The 17,918-nt window shown below is 51.5% G+C and overlaps 3 protein-coding genes across 16 annotated transcripts in view; 1 reads left to right on the top strand and 2 right to left on the bottom strand.

Annotated features, from left to right (window-relative positions):
* Positions 1-4,254, top strand: part of PITPNM2 (phosphatidylinositol transfer protein membrane associated 2) — a 114,303-nt gene extending 110,049 nt beyond the window's left edge. For all 9 annotated transcript variants that reach the window (XM_042865683.1, XM_042865686.1, XM_042865684.1 and 6 more), the window contains one exon: positions 55-4,254. In XM_042865683.1, coding sequence (XP_042721617.1) covers positions 55-399 — 345 coding nt within the window. In that variant the 3' untranslated portion in view covers positions 400-4,254. The remainder of the gene's footprint in view (positions 1-54) is intronic.
* On the bottom strand, positions 2,691-8,145 carry ARL6IP4 (ADP ribosylation factor like GTPase 6 interacting protein 4). Of its 4 annotated transcripts, none has more exons than XR_006177840.1 (6): positions 7,988-8,145; positions 7,597-7,902; positions 6,994-7,111; positions 5,229-5,298; positions 4,929-5,075; positions 2,691-3,048 (listed from the first exon to the last, which is right to left on the bottom strand). XR_006177840.1 is itself a non-coding variant. In XM_042865690.1 (5 exons), exons 1-5 carry the CDS (start codon positions 8,130-8,132, stop codon positions 5,019-5,021), a joined length of 696 nt encoding a protein of 231 aa, XP_042721624.1. In that variant the 5' UTR covers positions 8,133-8,145; the 3' UTR covers positions 4,312-5,018. The 4 variants fall into 4 exon arrangements, 1 of the variants encoding a protein (XP_042721624.1); XR_006177838.1 differs by lacking the exon at positions 2,691-3,048 and adding an exon at positions 4,312-4,710 and having other exon boundaries at positions 4,897-5,075; XR_006177839.1 differs by lacking the exon at positions 2,691-3,048 and adding an exon at positions 4,312-4,710.
* Positions 8,146-8,337: 192 nt separating this feature from the next.
* Positions 8,338-13,730, bottom strand: OGFOD2 (2-oxoglutarate and iron dependent oxygenase domain containing 2). 3 transcript variants are annotated; one of them, XM_042865689.1, is made up of 8 exons: positions 13,647-13,692; positions 12,849-12,959; positions 12,678-12,751; positions 12,542-12,582; positions 11,856-11,955; positions 10,624-10,748; positions 9,877-10,134; positions 8,604-9,264 (listed from the first exon to the last, which is right to left on the bottom strand). In XM_042865689.1, the coding sequence occupies exons 6-8, from the start codon at positions 10,660-10,662 to the stop codon at positions 8,989-8,991; spliced, it is 573 nt and encodes a 190-aa protein (XP_042721623.1). In that variant the 5' UTR covers positions 10,663-10,748; positions 11,856-11,955; positions 12,542-12,582; positions 12,678-12,751; positions 12,849-12,959; positions 13,647-13,692; the 3' UTR covers positions 8,604-8,988. The 3 variants fall into 3 exon arrangements, 2 of the variants coding, with proteins under 2 accessions (XP_042721623.1, XP_042721622.1); XR_006177837.1 differs by lacking the exons at positions 12,542-12,582; positions 12,678-12,751 and adding an exon at positions 8,338-8,588 and having other exon boundaries at positions 8,721-9,264; positions 13,647-13,730; XM_042865688.1 differs by lacking the exons at positions 12,542-12,582; positions 12,678-12,751 and having other exon boundaries at positions 13,647-13,730.
* Positions 13,731-17,918: the final 4,188 nt, after the last annotated feature.

Below are 17,918 nucleotides of genomic sequence, written 5' to 3'. Positions count from 1 at the left end.
TGCATAGTGCCTACCATGATGGGTTTCCCTGCCCTCGTCCCTCTTGTCTTGCAGTTCATCACGGAGGGCTACGCGGCCCACCTGGCCCAGCTGGAGTACAACCACCGCTCGCGCCCCGCCAAGAACACCACCCGCATGGCGCTGCGGAAGGGCAGCTTCGGGCTGCCCAGCCAGACTGAGTTCCTGCGCAAAAGGAACCACCTGCTGCGGACCATCTCCTCGCAGCCCTCCGCAGCCGGAGGCAGCGCCGGCCACCGCCCTGAGCGCACCCAGAGCCAGTCCGACGGCGACAAGGAGAGGGACAGGGAACGCAGCCAAAGAAGTATGAGCATCGCCACGGGGTGCTGGGGCCGCAGCGCAGCGTCCCGCCTGGAGTCTGGCCTCCTGGGGCAGAAGTAGCCGAGCCAGAGCCAGCGACTGTCAGCTGCAGCCACCGGAGGAGAGAACAAAAGGAAAGAGGGATGAGGCCGGCGTTAACGTGGAAGGGTAAATATGGTGCTACTCTCATAACATCGTGGTATTCTGGGAAGAGATGGGATGTTTCCCACACAGAACGTGCAGGCCTTGCAAGCGGGAGCGTCAGGTTTGTACGGCATGAGCTCAAGGAACAGCTGGAAATTGGAGGGGGAAGTCTCCAGGTCAAGATTGTGCTCTTTCCTGCCTCCTTCTCTTATCCAGGTATAGTGACTGTAAATACGTGCCTCCTCACCTTCTTAGCCATCGCTCCGATATGCGTGACCGAGTGCTGTCCTCAGAGCCACAGAACAGGGGCTGAGGTTGGGGAATTTGCTCGTGGCTCCCAGGAGCTGCCGGAGGGGCTTTGCTGGTGCAGGGGTGGGGTTGGGGTCAGTGAGCAGCACGGACAGCCCCAGGTGTTGGATTTGGCATGGGCTGTGCCAGGCAGAGCGACCAAGAGCTTTGCCTGTACAGAGGGCTTCACGTTCAGCCACGTTCTCAAGGAGTATGTGCAGTGGCAAAGCAGAAAGGTGTCGATGCTCTTGGTAGGGGCAGAATGTCAGCAGATTCACGCCCAAGGAACTGGGGTCGAGACTACCATTGTTTTTTAAAGAGACATTTTCGAAGCCGATGGAATTGAATGCATTGACCTCTAAACAGAAGAATACAGGCTATTCTGTTTGAGCTGTCGCAAGCCTCAGACACTTAATTTGCTGTTAAATCTCCAAATATTATTGCTATATATAATTTCCAGAACTAACCACCATATATTTGCAAGCAGTTCTTCTCATCCAAATGCAGGGTCTGACTCTCTCAATACCCACCTCGGAGACATTTTCTTCTTCCTGGGTTCTCTCCAAGTTCAGTAGCAGCTTCAGTGGGAACCAGACTCGCTTCTTTGACCTGTAGTTACTGAACTGTAAAACCTCATTGTTTTTTGCACTGATGATTTTTAGAATGGAAACCTGTTACCATCTCATGTAGCTACACCCAACTGTTTGTAGTGCATGACAATTAAATATCGCTACCAGGGTGTGTGTGTGTGTATATCTATGTATATAGATGTGCATATATGTATGCACACACACACGTATATATATGTATGTGTACATATTTAAAGAAAATAATCCTGTGCAGAAGTTTTTCCAGCAGTAAGGAGACTGTAAGGAAGTGTGCCAACAGTCAGGCAAGCGTAAGAAAAGGCCATATCTTAATTCCTGGTGTGTCTCTCAGTGGATGTGCCTGAGCCGACGGTCGCTGCGCTGCTGGAGCCGGGGCCGTGCGTGGCAGAGGGAGCTGCCCGCCGTGCTGCAGGTGAGAACAGTGCCTGGTGTGGGGGCTCAGCAAAGAGCCCCACAGCCCCGAGCCCCCGGCCAGAGGCCCGGCTCCCTCCTTGCACACACCTGGGGGGCCCATTTACAGGCTCCGGTTGGCCTCTTCACATGGAGATTTTATAGTCCTACTGAGCTCCCCAACTACGTGTAACCCAGCTTCCCCCCCCCCACCACACCTTCCTGTATTTATATCACTTTCTACTTCCGATGATCTTATTTATAACAAAATTTTTTAGACTGGCTGCTTCATTTTATTAACTGATTCAATACGAAGCGCAGGACGGCCGCGCTGAGACACGCAGCACTGTGAACACTGCTCTGCTCATTGGCCCTGGGCCGCGGTAGGCACATCTCGCATCAGGCACCTCAGACCTCGTGCTCACAGCGCTCTGGGTCGACTGAGGGACAGTGCTGAGCCGAGGCCGCTGCCCGCACAGTGCAGCTCCCCGTCCTGCAGCCTGACTGCACACCGCATAACCACTTCTCTTTGATAGTTCTTCAGTGACAGAATGTATCTGATGACTTTTATTACCGAAAACTGACTTCCCTTTCTGTGGACTCAGCTGAGCTCCCTCTGAATGTACATCTGGAGCTTACTGGGTTTAAAACCAATGTGAATTGTCCCAGCTTTTTTGCTAGTCGAACGTTCGATGGAACAGTTGCCATCCGAGTAGGAAGCCAAGCCACAATCCATCCTCTGAAGTCACCAAACCACGTCACAAAATAATTTCTGCTAATTTAGATATGGCCTTTGCAAAATTCCTCTTTCCTCAAAGTCCACCACTGAGGCGAGGCACAATCTGTGCGTTTTCCAATGCTGATGAGATGTTCACATTTTCTTATGTGTAGATAGTGTAAAACAGAGGTGAATGTAAATTTTCAACATAAAAAGTGGGTATGTAAAATTGAAAGTTATTTATTTATGTAGAGGAAGAAATGGCTGGAGGGACTGGAGCCTTCAGGGTTTATTAATATTTAAAAATGTAGCTTTTTGTTTCAGGCATTATGTACAAAGCAATTCCTTCATGGACCAACTTTAATGTAACTGTCAATGAATGCAGAAGTGCAATATTATACTCACCTCTCCATCACTTCACGTTCCCAGCAGCTGCTGACCAGTTAGACTGACAATCATAGCGCTCTGTCCTCACCCTTTGTTCAGCTTCTTGAAATTCCCCGGCTCCTTTCCTTGCCCCCCATCTGTTGCCATTGTGCAAATCCAACATGGAGAAGCAATTGTAGAGCAGGACCTTTATTGCTGCAATAATACCAGATGACGTGGGTGTAGTTACCAGGAAATATGCCAATGAGTTTTCTTCACCAGTTCAGTCCATCACAGTCTACATCAGTCTATCTTCAGCCACCCCCATCTGGCACTCATCTCTTCAAAGATCAACGTGCTACTCACTCAAAGAACAATAGCAATAGTTTAACTCTGTTTATAACCTGTTTGTTCTGAGCTGTTTTGGAGAGCGATGTGTGTGACTCAATGCCTTTCCACATGTCTGGAAGAGGATCAATTTGGATGCAGGGAGGGAAACACAAACGTATATTCCATCCTTACTAAAGGGGCACTGTCAGGTTAAAGACCTAATTTATCTTTGTTACAAATAACTCATTTGCATTGAAATAAGATTGTGAAGAGTTTCTTGACCTCCTCCCTCTGGCTTTTGGGCAGTGCTCAGCCCATGTTGTTCCCACACTTGCACAACACAGCACACCCTGCACAGGCTGCCTTAGGCTTCTCTTTTTTTTTTGTTTTCCTTTTCCTCTCTTTTTTCCATTGCTTCCATCAGTATCAAACTCCACCGTGGAGCTCAGATTTTTCTAACAAGCAGCTTTTTGTACTCCCAAACAATTGGGCCAGACTTTGTACCTGACGCTGTCCCTTTAAAATCTTAATTTTTTAATTAATAAAGAAAAAAAGCCCACGCGTTCATTCCGAGTCACTTTCCTGGGCTGCTCACTCCGTCAGATGAGGTGAAATTCTCATACCAAAAACGTTTACAGTGTCCGATCCGCGAGCCGAGCACAGGAACCAGCCAAAGGCTCACCGCCGCCGCCGCTCCGCCAGCAGCCGCCGTGCTTGCTGTAGCAGCCCCTTCTTCAGGTATTGCCACTTTGCTGCATTTCCTATTAGTTCTAGAAGCCTTACGGTCCCTTCCCCATCCTCAGCACCCTCTCTGCCTGTTGATACCCTCGACTGTCGGTTTTATATTCAACGATGTTAATTCTATTTTATTTACAAAAAATTGCTCTGGGGGAGCGACAGGTGGGTGTGTGGGGAACCACCAGAGGGCACAGCGCCGCGTCTACAGCGCCGTGCAGACGCCTTGCTTGTGTGTGACAAACCTTCTGTACAACTTCCTTCTCCTCCTTGCTGTTAGTGCATCGTCCCAATGCCTGGGTGTGCTTTGTGTGCAGTATCATTGTGAGTTACACAGATTAAAGAAACGGGAAGGCTCGTCTCCGTCTGCTTATTTGGGAAGCTCTTGAAACAGAAGTCACAAAGCCCAGGACGTGAGCAAGCGCCACTTTAATGGGGGTTAGAGCAACAAACAGAGCATGGAAATCTGTGCAGAGCAGTCCTGCGTCACTCATTTGTCCTATAACCACTTTTATTTTATTATTTTAAAGTTCATAGATGTATGGACTTTGCAGTGGGGGAAAACAACAGGCATTTGTGTTACTGTGGGTGTGGGCCCCCAAGCTGCTGACAGCATTGCTGCCACACTGCAGGAAAGGGCAGGAAGAGAGCGAGGCAAAGGCTCTTCTCCACACAATGGGTGAACAAAACCCCTGTCCCCAGGTTCTCAGCATGTGGGGCAGACAGAGCAGCACAAAAGGGACCGAAAGCAGACCCTGAAGGGAAGACGCAGCTGTCAGTGTTGCAGCCCTGCTGCAGACCCTGTGCCAGCTCCTGCCAACAAAAGCCCAGAGATAAGGCATCAGCATCTCTGTGCTGCTGAGCTCCTCAGGCCTTAAAAGGGTCACAAGGGCAAGCAGCATTACAGCCATGCTGGCCCCAGTTATGAGAGGAAGGAGAGAAGCTGTTTAATGGGAGACGAACCATTAAGGTCTTTCTCCTTCCCAGGCAGTAACTTACAGACTGAATGGCACTGCCCCAGGGAAGCGTACCGATGCAGTGCTGCCTGCAGGTCCAGCTCATCAGTGCGCCAGGGCTGTGCCCGCAGCAGGACAAGTCTCCAGCACAGCTACAGCACAGGCTCACTGCAGCATCCCTGTTCTCACCTGGAAGGCCAGCCCATCCCCACGGGTGGCTTGCTGAAAGAGGAGAGATGGCACTCAGAGCACAGCCTTTACCGGGACAGTAGACCACAGCACTCACTGGCTGGTGCCTCCGTGGGGCTGCCAGGACTCTTTGCCCTGGTGGGGCCCCCCTGAGAAACAAAACAACCCAACCATCAGCCCCAGTACCTTGTTAATCTCCTTGTGTCTCTCCTTGCTGACGATTTCCTCCAGCACTTCTCCATCTCCCTTAATAAGCCTGGAAGACAAGCACAGGACCATGAGGTGTGAGGGCTGTCTGCCAGTCACGCTGGTTCCCCCTGCCCCATGCAATATGTGCCAGGAAAACAAAATTGAACAAAATGCTCCAGTAACGTATGGGACAGATACATGAGAACTAGGAGCTGGGCTGGTGCACCTCTGCTAGCCCAGTGACTGCCCCAACCCTTGAAGCTCTATCAGGTGCCATCTTGTCTTAGTTTCATCTGGATGGATGGATTTTTCTTAAGAGCGTCAGGTATAATGATATATTTTGGTTCTAGGAGAAAAACAACGCTGATAACACACTGATGTTTATAGTGTCTGCTAAACAGTGTTGTACAGAGCCAAGGTCATTCTCAGCAAAGGGCACAAGGAGCTGGGAGGGAAATGAATTAGGACAGCTGACTGAAACTGGCCAAAGGGTAATTCCATACCACACAGCATCAAGAGGAAGGACTTTGGAAGGGGGTGGGAGTTCACCTCTCTCTCATTGCTGGGCATCAGTCAGGGGGTGGTGAGCAATTGCTTGTGCATCACTTGTTATATATACTTTTATATGTATTTGTCATAATTATTATCCTTTTCCTTTTCTCTTAGTAAATAGTTTTATCTCAACCCAAGAGTTCTACCTTGTTTTCTTTCTCCTGTTTCTCTCCCTCTTCCCACTGAGAAGGAGGGGAGTGAGTGAACAAACATGTGGTGCTTAGCAACCTGCCAGGTTAAACCACAACACATCATTTTTGCCATATCAAACTTAGCACGGCAGGTTTGTCCCTTGCTCTTATGTGATGAGCATCAGCAAGCTGCAGCCAGCACAGCTGTGGTCCCTTGAGAAAGCAGCATCCCCCTGCAGGACCAACTAGCCCTGTCCAAGGCTGAGGGCCCTGCATCTGTTATGTACTGAGCCAGTCACACTTGCACATTGCAGGAGAAAACACCTGTAATAGAAAAATCTCCTGCCAGCCCACCATCTGCAGAAGCTTCACTGTCAGCAGCAGTGGACTCAGCTTCTGCAAAACTTTTTTTTTTTCCCCCCTAACTGAATTCAGGTCTGCTCCTGACTGCCTGAGGGAGCTGCAGGGCTGTTCAAACACGAGCCAGTTTTGGCCTGGAAGGCAGCCAGATCAGGACATCTCACCCAAGCACATTTCCAGCATTATCAAAGGCAGCTCACAACCCCTAGCATGAATAGGAATTTAAATGTCTTCATTACGTGCTTTACATGGAACTGACCTTTGTTCCACACCTCCCTAAGTCCCGCAGGCTGCCTTCTATTTTAAGACTGGACTTGTCATACCCAATTCTCCTCACCATGATTTTTTCTGTTTGCTGGAAGATGCAGCTTATTACAAACTGGGTCATTTCCACTTGGCAGCTATATGGACTTCAGTCTGTTGTCTGTAACTCCAAGGGGAACATACTCACTCCCTCCCCACTTACATCTGCATGCTAACTGGAGCTGGGGCACCTGTAGGTGAGAATAGCATTTTGCAGCTCTGAAACTCGGTATAAAATTGCCACTTTCAGGGTAAGCTACAGCAGGTTTGATGGAGAGGATCTGCATGGCAGATTTTGCTGCTGAGGGGGACCTGACTCCAGGCAGCACTGCACATCTTCCAGTATCCCATCCCATTCAACCTGGATAGCAATGGCGATGGATCCATCACCTCTCTTCTGCCCAAAGCAGCCATACCTGGTTCTCCCTGTTTCAGGATCCACCACTCTTCTGATAACGCTCTGCCTCGCGTCCCATTCCTCCTTTGTCATTGGCTTCATAGCCTGGATTCGGGACTTCTGCTCATCTGTCAAAACTGGAACGTGTCCATGAGTCAGAGCTGTGCTGGCAGAACCAGTCTGCGGGGAGCAGACAGGAACACAGCACCAGATACTGGTGGTTTAACAAAAAACCACGCAAGGGACAGTCTGGGTGTGCTTCACATCCCAGATGAATGTGGGCAACAACTTTATCATAGAATGGTTTGGGTTGGAAGGGACATTTAAGATCATGCAGTTCCAACTGCCTGCTATACGCAGGGACACCTCCCACTAGACCAGGTTGCTCACAGCCCCATCCAACCTGGCTGTCACTTCTGTTACTGCTGACAGCATCCTTTCATCCAGCATCTTTGTTCCCAGCTCACATTCACAAATCAGAATGAAATTTATCAATGAACTCACAAGCATGGCTCCTTACATTCACTGCTGTGGGCCACAGAGGGAGAAGAGCCAGGTGCCCCTCTGTGCCCAACCCCAACCCGACCAGGGAGGCAGCAGCCATTCCTCAGCCCGGAGTTACCTGGCCCAGGGTCGACCTGTGGCTCCTTCTGCCACAGCTCCAGTGAAGGGCCGGGCAGTGCCTCACTCACACCTCTGTCCTCCTTAACTCTTTCTTTTGACTTCTTCAATTTCTTCTTTATCTTCTTCTTCTTCTTCTTGTCTTTGTGTTTCCCTCGCTTCCTTTTGCCATGCCGCTTCGCTCTGGTGTCACTGTCACTGGAGGAGGTGGAGGAGGAGGATGATGAGGAGCGGGAGGAGGACGAACTGTCAGAGGACGAAGCGTTTGCCTTCCTCTTTTTTTTCTTCCTACCCTCCTTCTTCCTTCCTGCAACACACAGTGGGAGTTCAGCACAGCAACACGGGGGAGGGGGAGGGGAGGAAGGGGAACGCGGGGGCAGGGCCCTCCCTACCTTCCCTGGCGGCCGCAGAGCTCGGCCGGTGCCGGGGACCCGGGGAGGCCGCACCGCTCCTCGCGCCGCGCTTCTCCCGTCCGCTCCCAGAGGGGCTGCGGCTGCTGCTGCTCCGGGACCGCTTCCGGGACCGCCCGCGGGCCATGGTGAGCCGGGGCCTGCGGAGAGAGGTCAGCGCTACGCCCCGACTGGGAATGCCAAAGGGGTCTAAGATGCGCGCTGTCCCTTTAAGAGGTGCGCGCACCCCGGCCCTTCGACCGCCGTTCCGCGCCGCCGCCACGCGCACGCGCTCACCGTAGTCCCCGGGCCTCGCCGCGCGCACCGAGCGCCGCGCCGCCGTTACAGCCCCAGACCTCACTTCCGGTCTCCCCCGCTCACTTCCGGTCACTCACTCACAAGGCGCCGCCCGGGTCCCTGCGCCGCCCTCCGTGGTTCCGGGTTTCGGCGGAACCGACAGCGAAGCGCTCGCGGAGCCACTCACGGCGCGGGGACACCGAGCGCGGTAGCCAGAGCGCAGCGCTTCTGCCGCTGGGCTGCGGGCGGAGGCTCTCAGGCTGCCATTCCTCCTCCCGCGGCGGTTGCGAAGCGTCCCTGCGAGCTTCTGCGAACAGCGCCAAGCGGTGCACGTGGGCGTTTATTGCACTGCTCTTTCCCACGTACACGCGGAGCGCACCGCCCGCCGGCACACGCGTCTCCGCAGATGAAAAGCAGCGTCGGGGTCTGTGCTGCACACCTGAACGTATCGGCAGTCCTTGCAGTGACTGCTGGGGCTTTGCATGTCTCCGCGCTCCTCCAGCACTCCGATGTGGCTGCGTGCCCTCGCCAGCCCTCGCAGCAGCAGTGGGAGCAGCTGGCTTCCCAGCAGGACCGGTTTGGTGTCACCTTGCACGGTGACAGCTCCCTCTTAAATGACTCAGCGTCCTCCCGAGGCTGTCAGCACGGTCCGAGAAGGCAGAAAGCAGCTGGAGGCAATCTGTTCTGCAGAAGGCATGCCCCACCTGCTACCACACCGAGCACAGATCCACGGTCTCAGGCACGTCTTCTTCACAGGTTTCTGTGAACCCGTCTCCAAATCCCCCTGCCTCCACCAGCTGGGGTTTCTGGTTGCACATGGGACACAGCTGGTTGCGGATGGCTGATGATCTCATCCAAATGATGAGGTTCCAGCGTTCCCCCGAGGCGATGGGAAGCGCCCCGTGGATCTGCCCTCCTCGGTGCAACAGCCCCTGGGTTCCCACGTGTTCCACCTCTATGTAGTTTGGCACAGGGGAAGGATCCTGGAACAAAGGGAGGTAGATACGGCATTACATCAGAAAGTCCTTAAAAGAACAGTGTTCAAGTAGTTGAATTTTCTTCACCCACAGTTCAACGACTTCAGTCACTGTAAGCCATTTTCAGTGCCAGGTCCAGAGGGAACTTAAAGGCAGTTTCAATTAAAAAAAAAAAAAAAAAAAAGCAAACAAAACAACAACAAACTAGTTTCACCAGTGTGGGGTTTTCTAATCCCTCCCTTGTTTAGAATTCCCTGGAAATAGGGGATGTGGAATTAAGTCTCGTCTGAAGTAAGTAACTTCTGTCTCTCCCTCTCAGCACCTCTTTGATCATTATTTTCCTTGTGGGAAGACGGGTTGGTTTGCTTCACTCCAGCTGCTACTAGAATAGCTGTGTTTGTCCTCTCTTTGAATTGGTTGCAATTAGCTTGAATATTGCTAATTCACTTACAGCAGTAGAGGTCCTTATTTAACCACTACATTTTAGAAAAGGGGAAGGGACAGACTGGATTTGACTGTTAGAAGTGAGCAACTGCTTTTTAGAAAATAGTTAATGCCCTGAAACTGGAGGACAGAGGGGAACAGAAGCTGGGTCCAGATGAGGAATGTGCTCAGTACCTGTCTGAAATCCCCAAAGTACAAATTGCCTTCTGTGAAGTCTTTTCCCAGTGAAACGTTTAGGGTGACTTCTGCATTGTCATAATGAGAGCTCAGATCCAGGTCTTCGTGCAGCGAGTATTTGACAACAAATGCCTTATGGCTGTCCAGGCAGGCACCCCCCAGGTCAGGATAAAGCAGGGCTGTGATGGGACGCAGATATTTTTCACGCAGGGGGGTGATGAAATTTTCATCCATCCCCAGCTCATTGAGTAAAACCTGTCCAAAAGAGAGGAGATGGAACAGCTGACCAACAGCTGGGTACATCTGCTGCTTCATCAGAGCAGCTGCTGAGCTGTCTTGCACTCTTCCAACTCTGATGCTTGCTCAAAGAAAGGACCAAAAAGCTCCAGGTACAGGGAAAGGAAAGAGGATCAAGGTAGAAAGTGATAGTGAACACAGTAAGATCAAAAATTGAGTGTCCTTTAAAAACATACTGCTTGATTTAAAGATGTGTTGCTTAAATGCAAGGTACTCATTGCTTTGAGATATCAGATCCCACCCCGACTCCCTGCTTTTGCCCATCCTTTTGCCTCTGGACAAATAACATGCATTCCTTCAACCCTCTCATTTCAAAGAGTCTGTACTCAAACTATGCTGCACTCAAATTATAGACAGCTTGGATTGGAAAGGATTGTGAAGCAAGGAGGTAAACAGTGTGCTCAGGAACACTCCCCCTAATGAAGCACAAGAGCTGATGAGTCCTACCCCATAGTTATTCATGCTGTTGGGCCGGCCTTTAGGCATGTCTGACTGCTCAAAGTTCTCCAGCTCCTCAATAAAGGCTTGACAGAACTCCTCTGTGAACACTGGGAGTCGAAAGATCCGCTTATCTGTCAAGAAAAGTGAGACTGTTTGCTGGGGAAAATAACATGAAAGTCTTCTTGGCTGTGTTTTCTGCCTAGACTATGCTGGTGTTGGTGAGAATGCAGCACCCAGACTTTTCACTTCGTGCTCTGGCTGCTCAAGGAGTTGGCAGTGTTCCTCAGGATCAGCTCTGGGATGGATTTGTTATTTTTCATGTTGACCCTTTGCTTCCAGGCTTCCCCATCCAGTTGTGAAACCTGGTACTGATTTACATGCCTGCTGTAGGTGCCAAGGAAATGCTCTGAGGGCCCAGAAGCTGCAGAGGGAGGGCAGTAAATCAACAGCAGTCCTCATGGATGAAAGGGACTCGAGGACATTCAGAGGATGGCGAATTTACTTGTCCAGCCCATCTTCCCTTTCTGGGAAGGCCAGGCCGCCTGTGCTGCTTTTCAGGGTAGAGCCCTAAAGGTCTAAGGGGAGCTCAGTATTAAGGATATAGGAGCTGTGATAAAGACAGTGTGAAAAGGTAATGTGCCTGGAAACTACTTCTTGGGAAAATAACCAACAGCAGCCTTGTACACACACACTTGTTTCTTTCTTTTTGTCTTGAGAAAAAGAGGCGACTTTGCAGCTTCCCTTCCAAATTTTGTCAGTGTTTCTGGCAGGGAGAGATCTTCAGAAATGCCACCAGGGAAGCTGAAAGCACAGATCTCTTTAAAAGGCTGAAAACTAGACTGAAAATATTTCAGCTCAGACTAACCAAAGGGAATTGTCTGAAATGGGGAAGCACTGGGGAGGGAAAACCAAGCCCCTCAAGCTAAGTGTTCCTTCACAGCAGCCCTCCTTGTGAGGTTATGATACAAGCAAAACCCCAGCCCTGCTGTACTGAGAGCCTCTGATGAGACATCAGCAGACTGGGATTGGAAAAGCAGAAAACAGGATCTCATCCACAACATAACTGCTGCACAATACTGCCTCTCCAGAGACTCTCGTCAAGCAGAAAATAACATCCTGCTTGTCCCGGCTGTGTATCAAAACCGAGCTGTCAAAGACAGGGCTTGGAAACAGCTGCCATCACTGAAACTGCAGCATCACATGGGTGTTCTCTGTTGATGATGGGTTGTTTTCTGTACCTGAGAAGGACTCGGTGTAGCGCAGGAGGCCATGGAGATTAGCATCTGGTGATGTGCAGTATCTAATGATTTCTAGAAAACCTGGGGCCAGAAATGAATCCTGGTGCCAAGGGAAGATGACAAATGTAAACAGAAACACAATTAGCTTGCAGAGTCTTTTACAGCCTGAGAGGGAAACAGACTTTCACATACACACAGGAAAATATGTAAAGCCTAGGGAGCAAGGCTGATAGTTGCCCTTGGCTTACTTCTGTGGCAGGAAATGTTACCAGTAAATTGTGTGTAGTTGTAGTTCATTAGTATTTCTAAGTATAACTGGCCAGATTTATTCTTAGTGCAATGGGAAAGAGCCTGGCTTGCATTACAGACACCTAAAGGGTAAAAGCAAAGACATTTCTACAAGATTTACCATCTTTTCCTGGCCTTAACACGACAGAGCTCTGCTGGAAGCACTTTCCTGCACAGATCATGACAGTCAATGGCAAAACATGTTACTAAAGGGTTATGGAGCAGTAAATCTGTGAGAATTTTTGTGTGACTGATAATCTAGGAACACATCTGTCAAACATCAGGAAATTCAAAGCAGAGCAGCCCATAACAAAGGTGGCTTTGCTGCATTTTCAGTGGGGTACACATAGACAAGCAGCCTGCTCCCACCCTTCAGCTGAGAGTAATTAGTTGTTTACCTGTGCTGATTTCTGTGGTTGTCCCTTACTCTTCAGTGACCCTGTTGGTGCAGTGGTACGTTAGCTCACAATTACTAACTATATTCTGCATTCAGCACCAGGTGGTGGTGCAGCTTCCATAAAGAATGACCCTCACTTGGCAGAATCCTGCCTGGAGAAGACGCTGGGCTGTGACAGCCGTTTTGGTTTTGATTCAGTCCAGCTCTGGAACTGCACACACTCTTGATGATAAAAGGGCTCCCTACTGCAAATATAAGCTCTCAGCCAATTCCTTGAGTGCAAAGCAGATTTCAAACACAGGATCTACCTGAAGAGTGTACACTTCTGAGTGCTTTCGTTTGTAACACTGAGCGATGATGGCTTTGCGCTCCGCTGACTGACGAACCAGGTGTTTTCTTCTCTGCACTTCTGCTTCAATCTAGGAATAAACAACAGAGCGTTGTGCTGGAGAACCAGAACGGATAACAAAGAGGATAACTAAAACAACTCCGGGAATCTGCTTATTGTTCTAAAGCAGTTATTTTTGTTCAGGGCACCTCTGGGAGCCTGAGCGCGTGCTTTTGCTTTTCTGTAGTCAAGACAGGATGAGTAAATATTTAAAAACCCAGATGCCTAAGAGGGATTTGAGACGCATTTGCACAATGGATGGCTTAAGAAATAGGTGAAGTCTTTCCGTGGATGTGTCAGGGGTGCGGTGAGTTTTCATCCCTTTCAGGCATTTCTGACACCTCATGAATCGCTCTGGGTCTGGTTTATGTCCTGACAAGAGCAGTTTTGTCCGCAACAAAGACGTTTCCCGGGAGGGATTAGCGTTAAGTGGTGCCGGGACAGGCTCGTCCATCACCGCACAGCAAACAGCTCAGGCAACAACTGCTCTGCTGCGCCCCCCGCGAGGTCACACCGCCCGCCGTGTGATGGACCCGCGGGGCATCCCGAGCCGGCCGGGACCCCCAGAAACTGGATGCTGTGCCGAGAGCATCGCCACACGGCGGCTCGGCGCTGGGAGGCTGCTCCGGCGCAGCCACCAAAGCGAGCTCTTATAAGTAGCAGGAAAGGGACCGAGGAGCTGCCAGCCCTCGGTCCCCGCCCGCGGCTCGGCGCTCACCTCCCGCAGTACGGCCGCCATCTGCTCCTCGCCGCCGCAGCCCCGCTCCCTCAGCGCCTGCAACGACACGGCCGTCAGCGGCCGAGCCCGACGCCGACCCCGCCGCCCCGCCCCGCCGCTACCCGCCCGTAGTCCCGCCGGAACTGCCGCTCGTCGCGGTAGCAGACGTGCATCCCGCAGCGCCCGACGAAGATGTTGGCGGAGAAGAAGCAGGCGCAGGCTCGGAACGCCCGATCCGCCGCCATGTTTCCCGCCGGAGCGCAGCGCGCGCCCGGGTCCGCCGCCACAGCGCTTCCGGAGGGTGCGGGGGAGCGTCGGAAAATTCCGGGCCGAAAGAAAAACGGGGAAAAGGAGGCGGCCGTAACGCCTCTTCTGCTCCCTCTCCGTGCCGGTTTTTGCAACCTCGACGCCGTCGCCGCCGATCCCCGTATCTCCAGCCCGTAGCGAGGCGTTGGCCGCGCCTCGGGGCGCGCACGGACCGGCGGCTCTTTGCAGACGATCCCTGCGCTGCACGGCAGCGTCCCCGCCCTCCTCCCGCCGTCCCTCAAGGCCGGGCACGCGCTCGGGCACGCGCGTGGCGCTCGTCGGGCACGCGCCCGGCCCGGGCCCCCGCGGCGGCCATGGAGTCCTCGCTGCAAGTGGCCGAGGAGGAGGTGGTGGTGGCGGCCGAGCCGTGCGTCCCCAGCAGCAAATTCGAGGACATTTACCGCCTGCTGGCCGAAGGCTGCTTTCCGCCCAGCTTCTGCTCCATCAAGAGGAAGAACCTCAAGCGCTACGCCCAGAAATTCATCGTTGATGGTGGGAACCGGGGGACCCTCGGGGGATTGCGGGGGGGATCCGCTGAGGGAACCCGGCGGTGCCGCGCCGTTATCCCGGCGTCGCTTTGGGGGCGAAACGTGGGGATTTGGGGCGCTGTGTGGGTGCTGGGACCCTCTGTTGGAGGAGGGCCGTCTGCGTAGGTGAGGTCCCTGGGTCTGCGTGTGGGCTCAGCGCGAAGCTGTGCTGCTTTTGGGAGATATCCTTGTCACCCTCACGGGAACGGCTGTGGGATCATCACGGGAAACAAAGCCGTCCCGCCCGCAGGTGGCTGCCTGTACTACGTGGGGCCCAAGAAGGAGGAGAAGCGCGAGGTGATCGTGGACCCCGAGCGCAGGCGGCAGGTCTTCCTGGAGAGCCACTTCACCGAGATCGGGAACCACCTGGGCCAGAAGAAAACAGTGCACCGCATTCAGAGCCGGTACTACTGGCTGGGGATTGTGAAGGATGTGGTGGACTGGGTAAGTCTGGAGCAACGTCTTTGACTTTCCCAGGAGGTTCAGGCAGGAGTGAGCAGCTGCCAGAGCCCTGGTGCAGGGATGGTGTTGCTCCTGGTGCTGTTGCTTTGAAGCCGTGCACTGGGCCACGCTGCAGGTGAAACTGCTGGAGCGTCTTGAGGCAGCTGGATAGATTGGATGTCTTTTCCCTTGAGCATCAGTAAACCTGCACAGGTAGGCATCCTCATGCAGGACAGTTTTGGCCAGTGTGGGAATATCAGATTGGTTCAGACAAAGCGTTGCTGAGTTTAGCTTTGAGCAGGCTGCATTCCTGCCAGAGCTCCTCAGCTCCCTGAACTGCTGTAAAGAGAGGAGCACAGGGTTTCCACCAGCTCTCCTGGGCTGCTTGGCCTCACCTATTGTAATTCCCCTGCAAGCAGGGCTCTGCAGCAAAAGCCTGCTTTGGAGAAGTGTGGCTACATTACCTGGTCCAGACAGTACCCCTCTGGTATCCTAGGGATGATAATTTCTCTAGCCATTAGAAAAAATGCAATAAATATTTACCCCAAACCAGGGTAAGAAATGTCTTTGCTATAGGCCGCATTGAGAAAGTCAGTTATTGTGTCAGAGAAGGCTGTCTGGTGAGTTTTGTCAGAGATGAGTTGTGTCAGCCTGTTGTCTTCTGTTCTCTTTTTCTTGTGTCCTTCTGTTTTTATTGGGTAGAAGGAAGCTGCACAGAGGTACTGTCCTTCTTACCCACTTATAACTTGTTCAGAATCTGACATAACTTGGCAGCGTATTTTAAAATCCTTTGATACAGTTTTTCCCTTTCCAGATCAAAATGTGCGAAACATGCCAGAACGCAGAGCACAACAAGAACATATCACGGAAAACCAGACCTGTTAAAGTGGAGTCCCCCTGGGAAGTGCTGGGATTAGCTGTTCATGGTGAGTGTTTGTGGCTGTCTCACAAGCTCTTCGAGGTTTCTGCACCCGCTGTCGGGAAGTGTGGCAGATTTACGGTCACACGTGAGTGACAGCCGCCTACCTCTGTGGTGAAGAACTGCCAAGGAAGCCGTAGCAGCTTACCAGGGTGCAACCTGATCCGAATGCCTGGCACAGTTCCCACTGCATACACAATGGGAGTTGTGTGGGTGTGAGTTACCACTCGGAATTGAGGCTGTGATGGGTGTGCTGTTACTAACGAAGGTCACAGAACTGTACTGTCTAGATGACAGCAGAAAAGAGTTAAAAGTATTTTGCCTTTTGGCAGCAGTTGTTTTCTGGGCTTGGTTTTTTACCTTCCCTGTTTGGGTGATATTACAGCATCACATTTATTTATTTATGTATTTATTTTTAAATGCTTGTTTATGCAGGACCTTTTCCTGAGACGAGCCAGAGCAATACACATGTCCTCATTGTGACTGACTACTTCACTAAATGGATTGAGGCTGTTCCTCTGCAGAAGAAAGATGCCTTGTCAGTGGCTAAAGCACTAGCTACCATTTTTTACAGGTGGGCTCTTCTCTTCTTGATTAAATTGCAGCTCTGCAGTGAGATAAGGGATGCTCTAGAAACTGTGTTGAAATATGTGTCCACAAGATGGTTCTCCAGAAGAGCAGGAACTCTTCTGCAGGACAGGCTGTGCAGTGCCCCTCTCTTGCTATCTACAGAGTCCTTGAGAACAGCATGTTATTCTCTTATTAGCAGTGGAAAGGAGAAGGAAACATAAGTGGTTCACTTTTTGGCTCCAAGGTCAAGAGAGCTGGTGCCCCAGTTCTCTACAGAGTTATAAAATGTACTCTGATCCTTTGTAGAGAGTGTTTGTTTTACACTCATGTGGTACCTGCTGCCACTGTACCCTGTGGGAAATGCATGTGGCCAGCAGATACTTGCACAGGAAACTTTGCTTGTTTCTTCTGGTGCCTTATCATTCAAAAGCAAACAGGGTTGGCTATTTTGGAACAGATACAGCCAACAGATCTCTCTGCTCTTGGGAGGTGCTTCGGAAGATGCTTCTTCAGCACCTGCTCCATTGGAGGACCTTTCTCCCTTTTGTATCCTGTTTCCTGTGCGGATTGAATGCCTCTGCTTCTGCCCTGTGGTGAGCAGAGTAAAGCAAGTTGTGTGTCCTCTTCTTATTCAGGTTTGGAGCATCCAAGAACATTTATGCTGGTGAGAGCTGGGACTTCTGTGAGGAGGTAGGTCAGGTGCTGGCTGTTTCAGGGAGAAACAACATGATCTTGAGTGCTTGCTTTTGATCAGAGCTACAACATGCCATGTACAGGGTATGAAGAGCTGAAGCTGCCATCTCCCTGTCCCAGCCCTGTTGCCAGCAATAGGTGCTTTGCCACTGCTTTCATGCTGTTGGGATTTGAAGCTGTGGTTATGTGGTATAAAGCCTTGAGCCACACTGCAGCTTCTTTGCCCAGAAGGAAAAAATCCTGTGAGATGATGGCTGTGCACTCTCTGCCCTACCCTGGGATTAACCCAGCTTGCCAGTGCTGTGGAAAACCACAGCACTGTAATATTTGTTGCAACATGTTTTCTCCAGCTCTGACTTATCTAGTGAGTTTTTCATGCCCAGTAATACTTTTCTCCCTCGTCTGTAGTATCCTCATGCTGCCAGGGGGATTTCTACTTCAGTCTTTTTCATTATAAGCAGTATTTTGTTTCCTGCACTCTGTAGCTACATCCCAGTGAGGCAGTGCTGTCTCATACTGTCTCATAATGCTGCGGTGCAGACCTGCCTTGTCCTCCTGTGGGCTTGACCCCCTGCCTTTGCAGGTCAGCCGGCTTCTCTGTGAGCGCTGGAACATCTCCCAGATTCTCACCCCTGCAAACCCTGTGGACTGTGTGGGCCTGGATCACCGCAGTGCTGAGGTGCTCAAATCCTCCATCTGCAACGTGGTGAATGAGAAGCCCAGTGAATGGGATGCCCACCTCGACCCTGTGCTCTTCGACTTCCGCACGTCGGTGAACTCTGCCACGAAGTACACCCCTTTCTTCCTCATGTTCAA

Source organism: Lagopus leucura, unplaced genomic scaffold (assembly GCF_019238085.1).
Source record: "Lagopus leucura isolate 7727_CA_CO unplaced genomic scaffold, USGS_WTPT01 Super-Scaffold_806, whole genome shotgun sequence".
In the NCBI taxonomy this organism is placed as follows: domain Eukaryota; kingdom Metazoa; phylum Chordata; class Aves; order Galliformes; family Phasianidae; genus Lagopus; species Lagopus leucura.
This window is presented reverse-complemented; position numbering and strand designations above follow the sequence as displayed.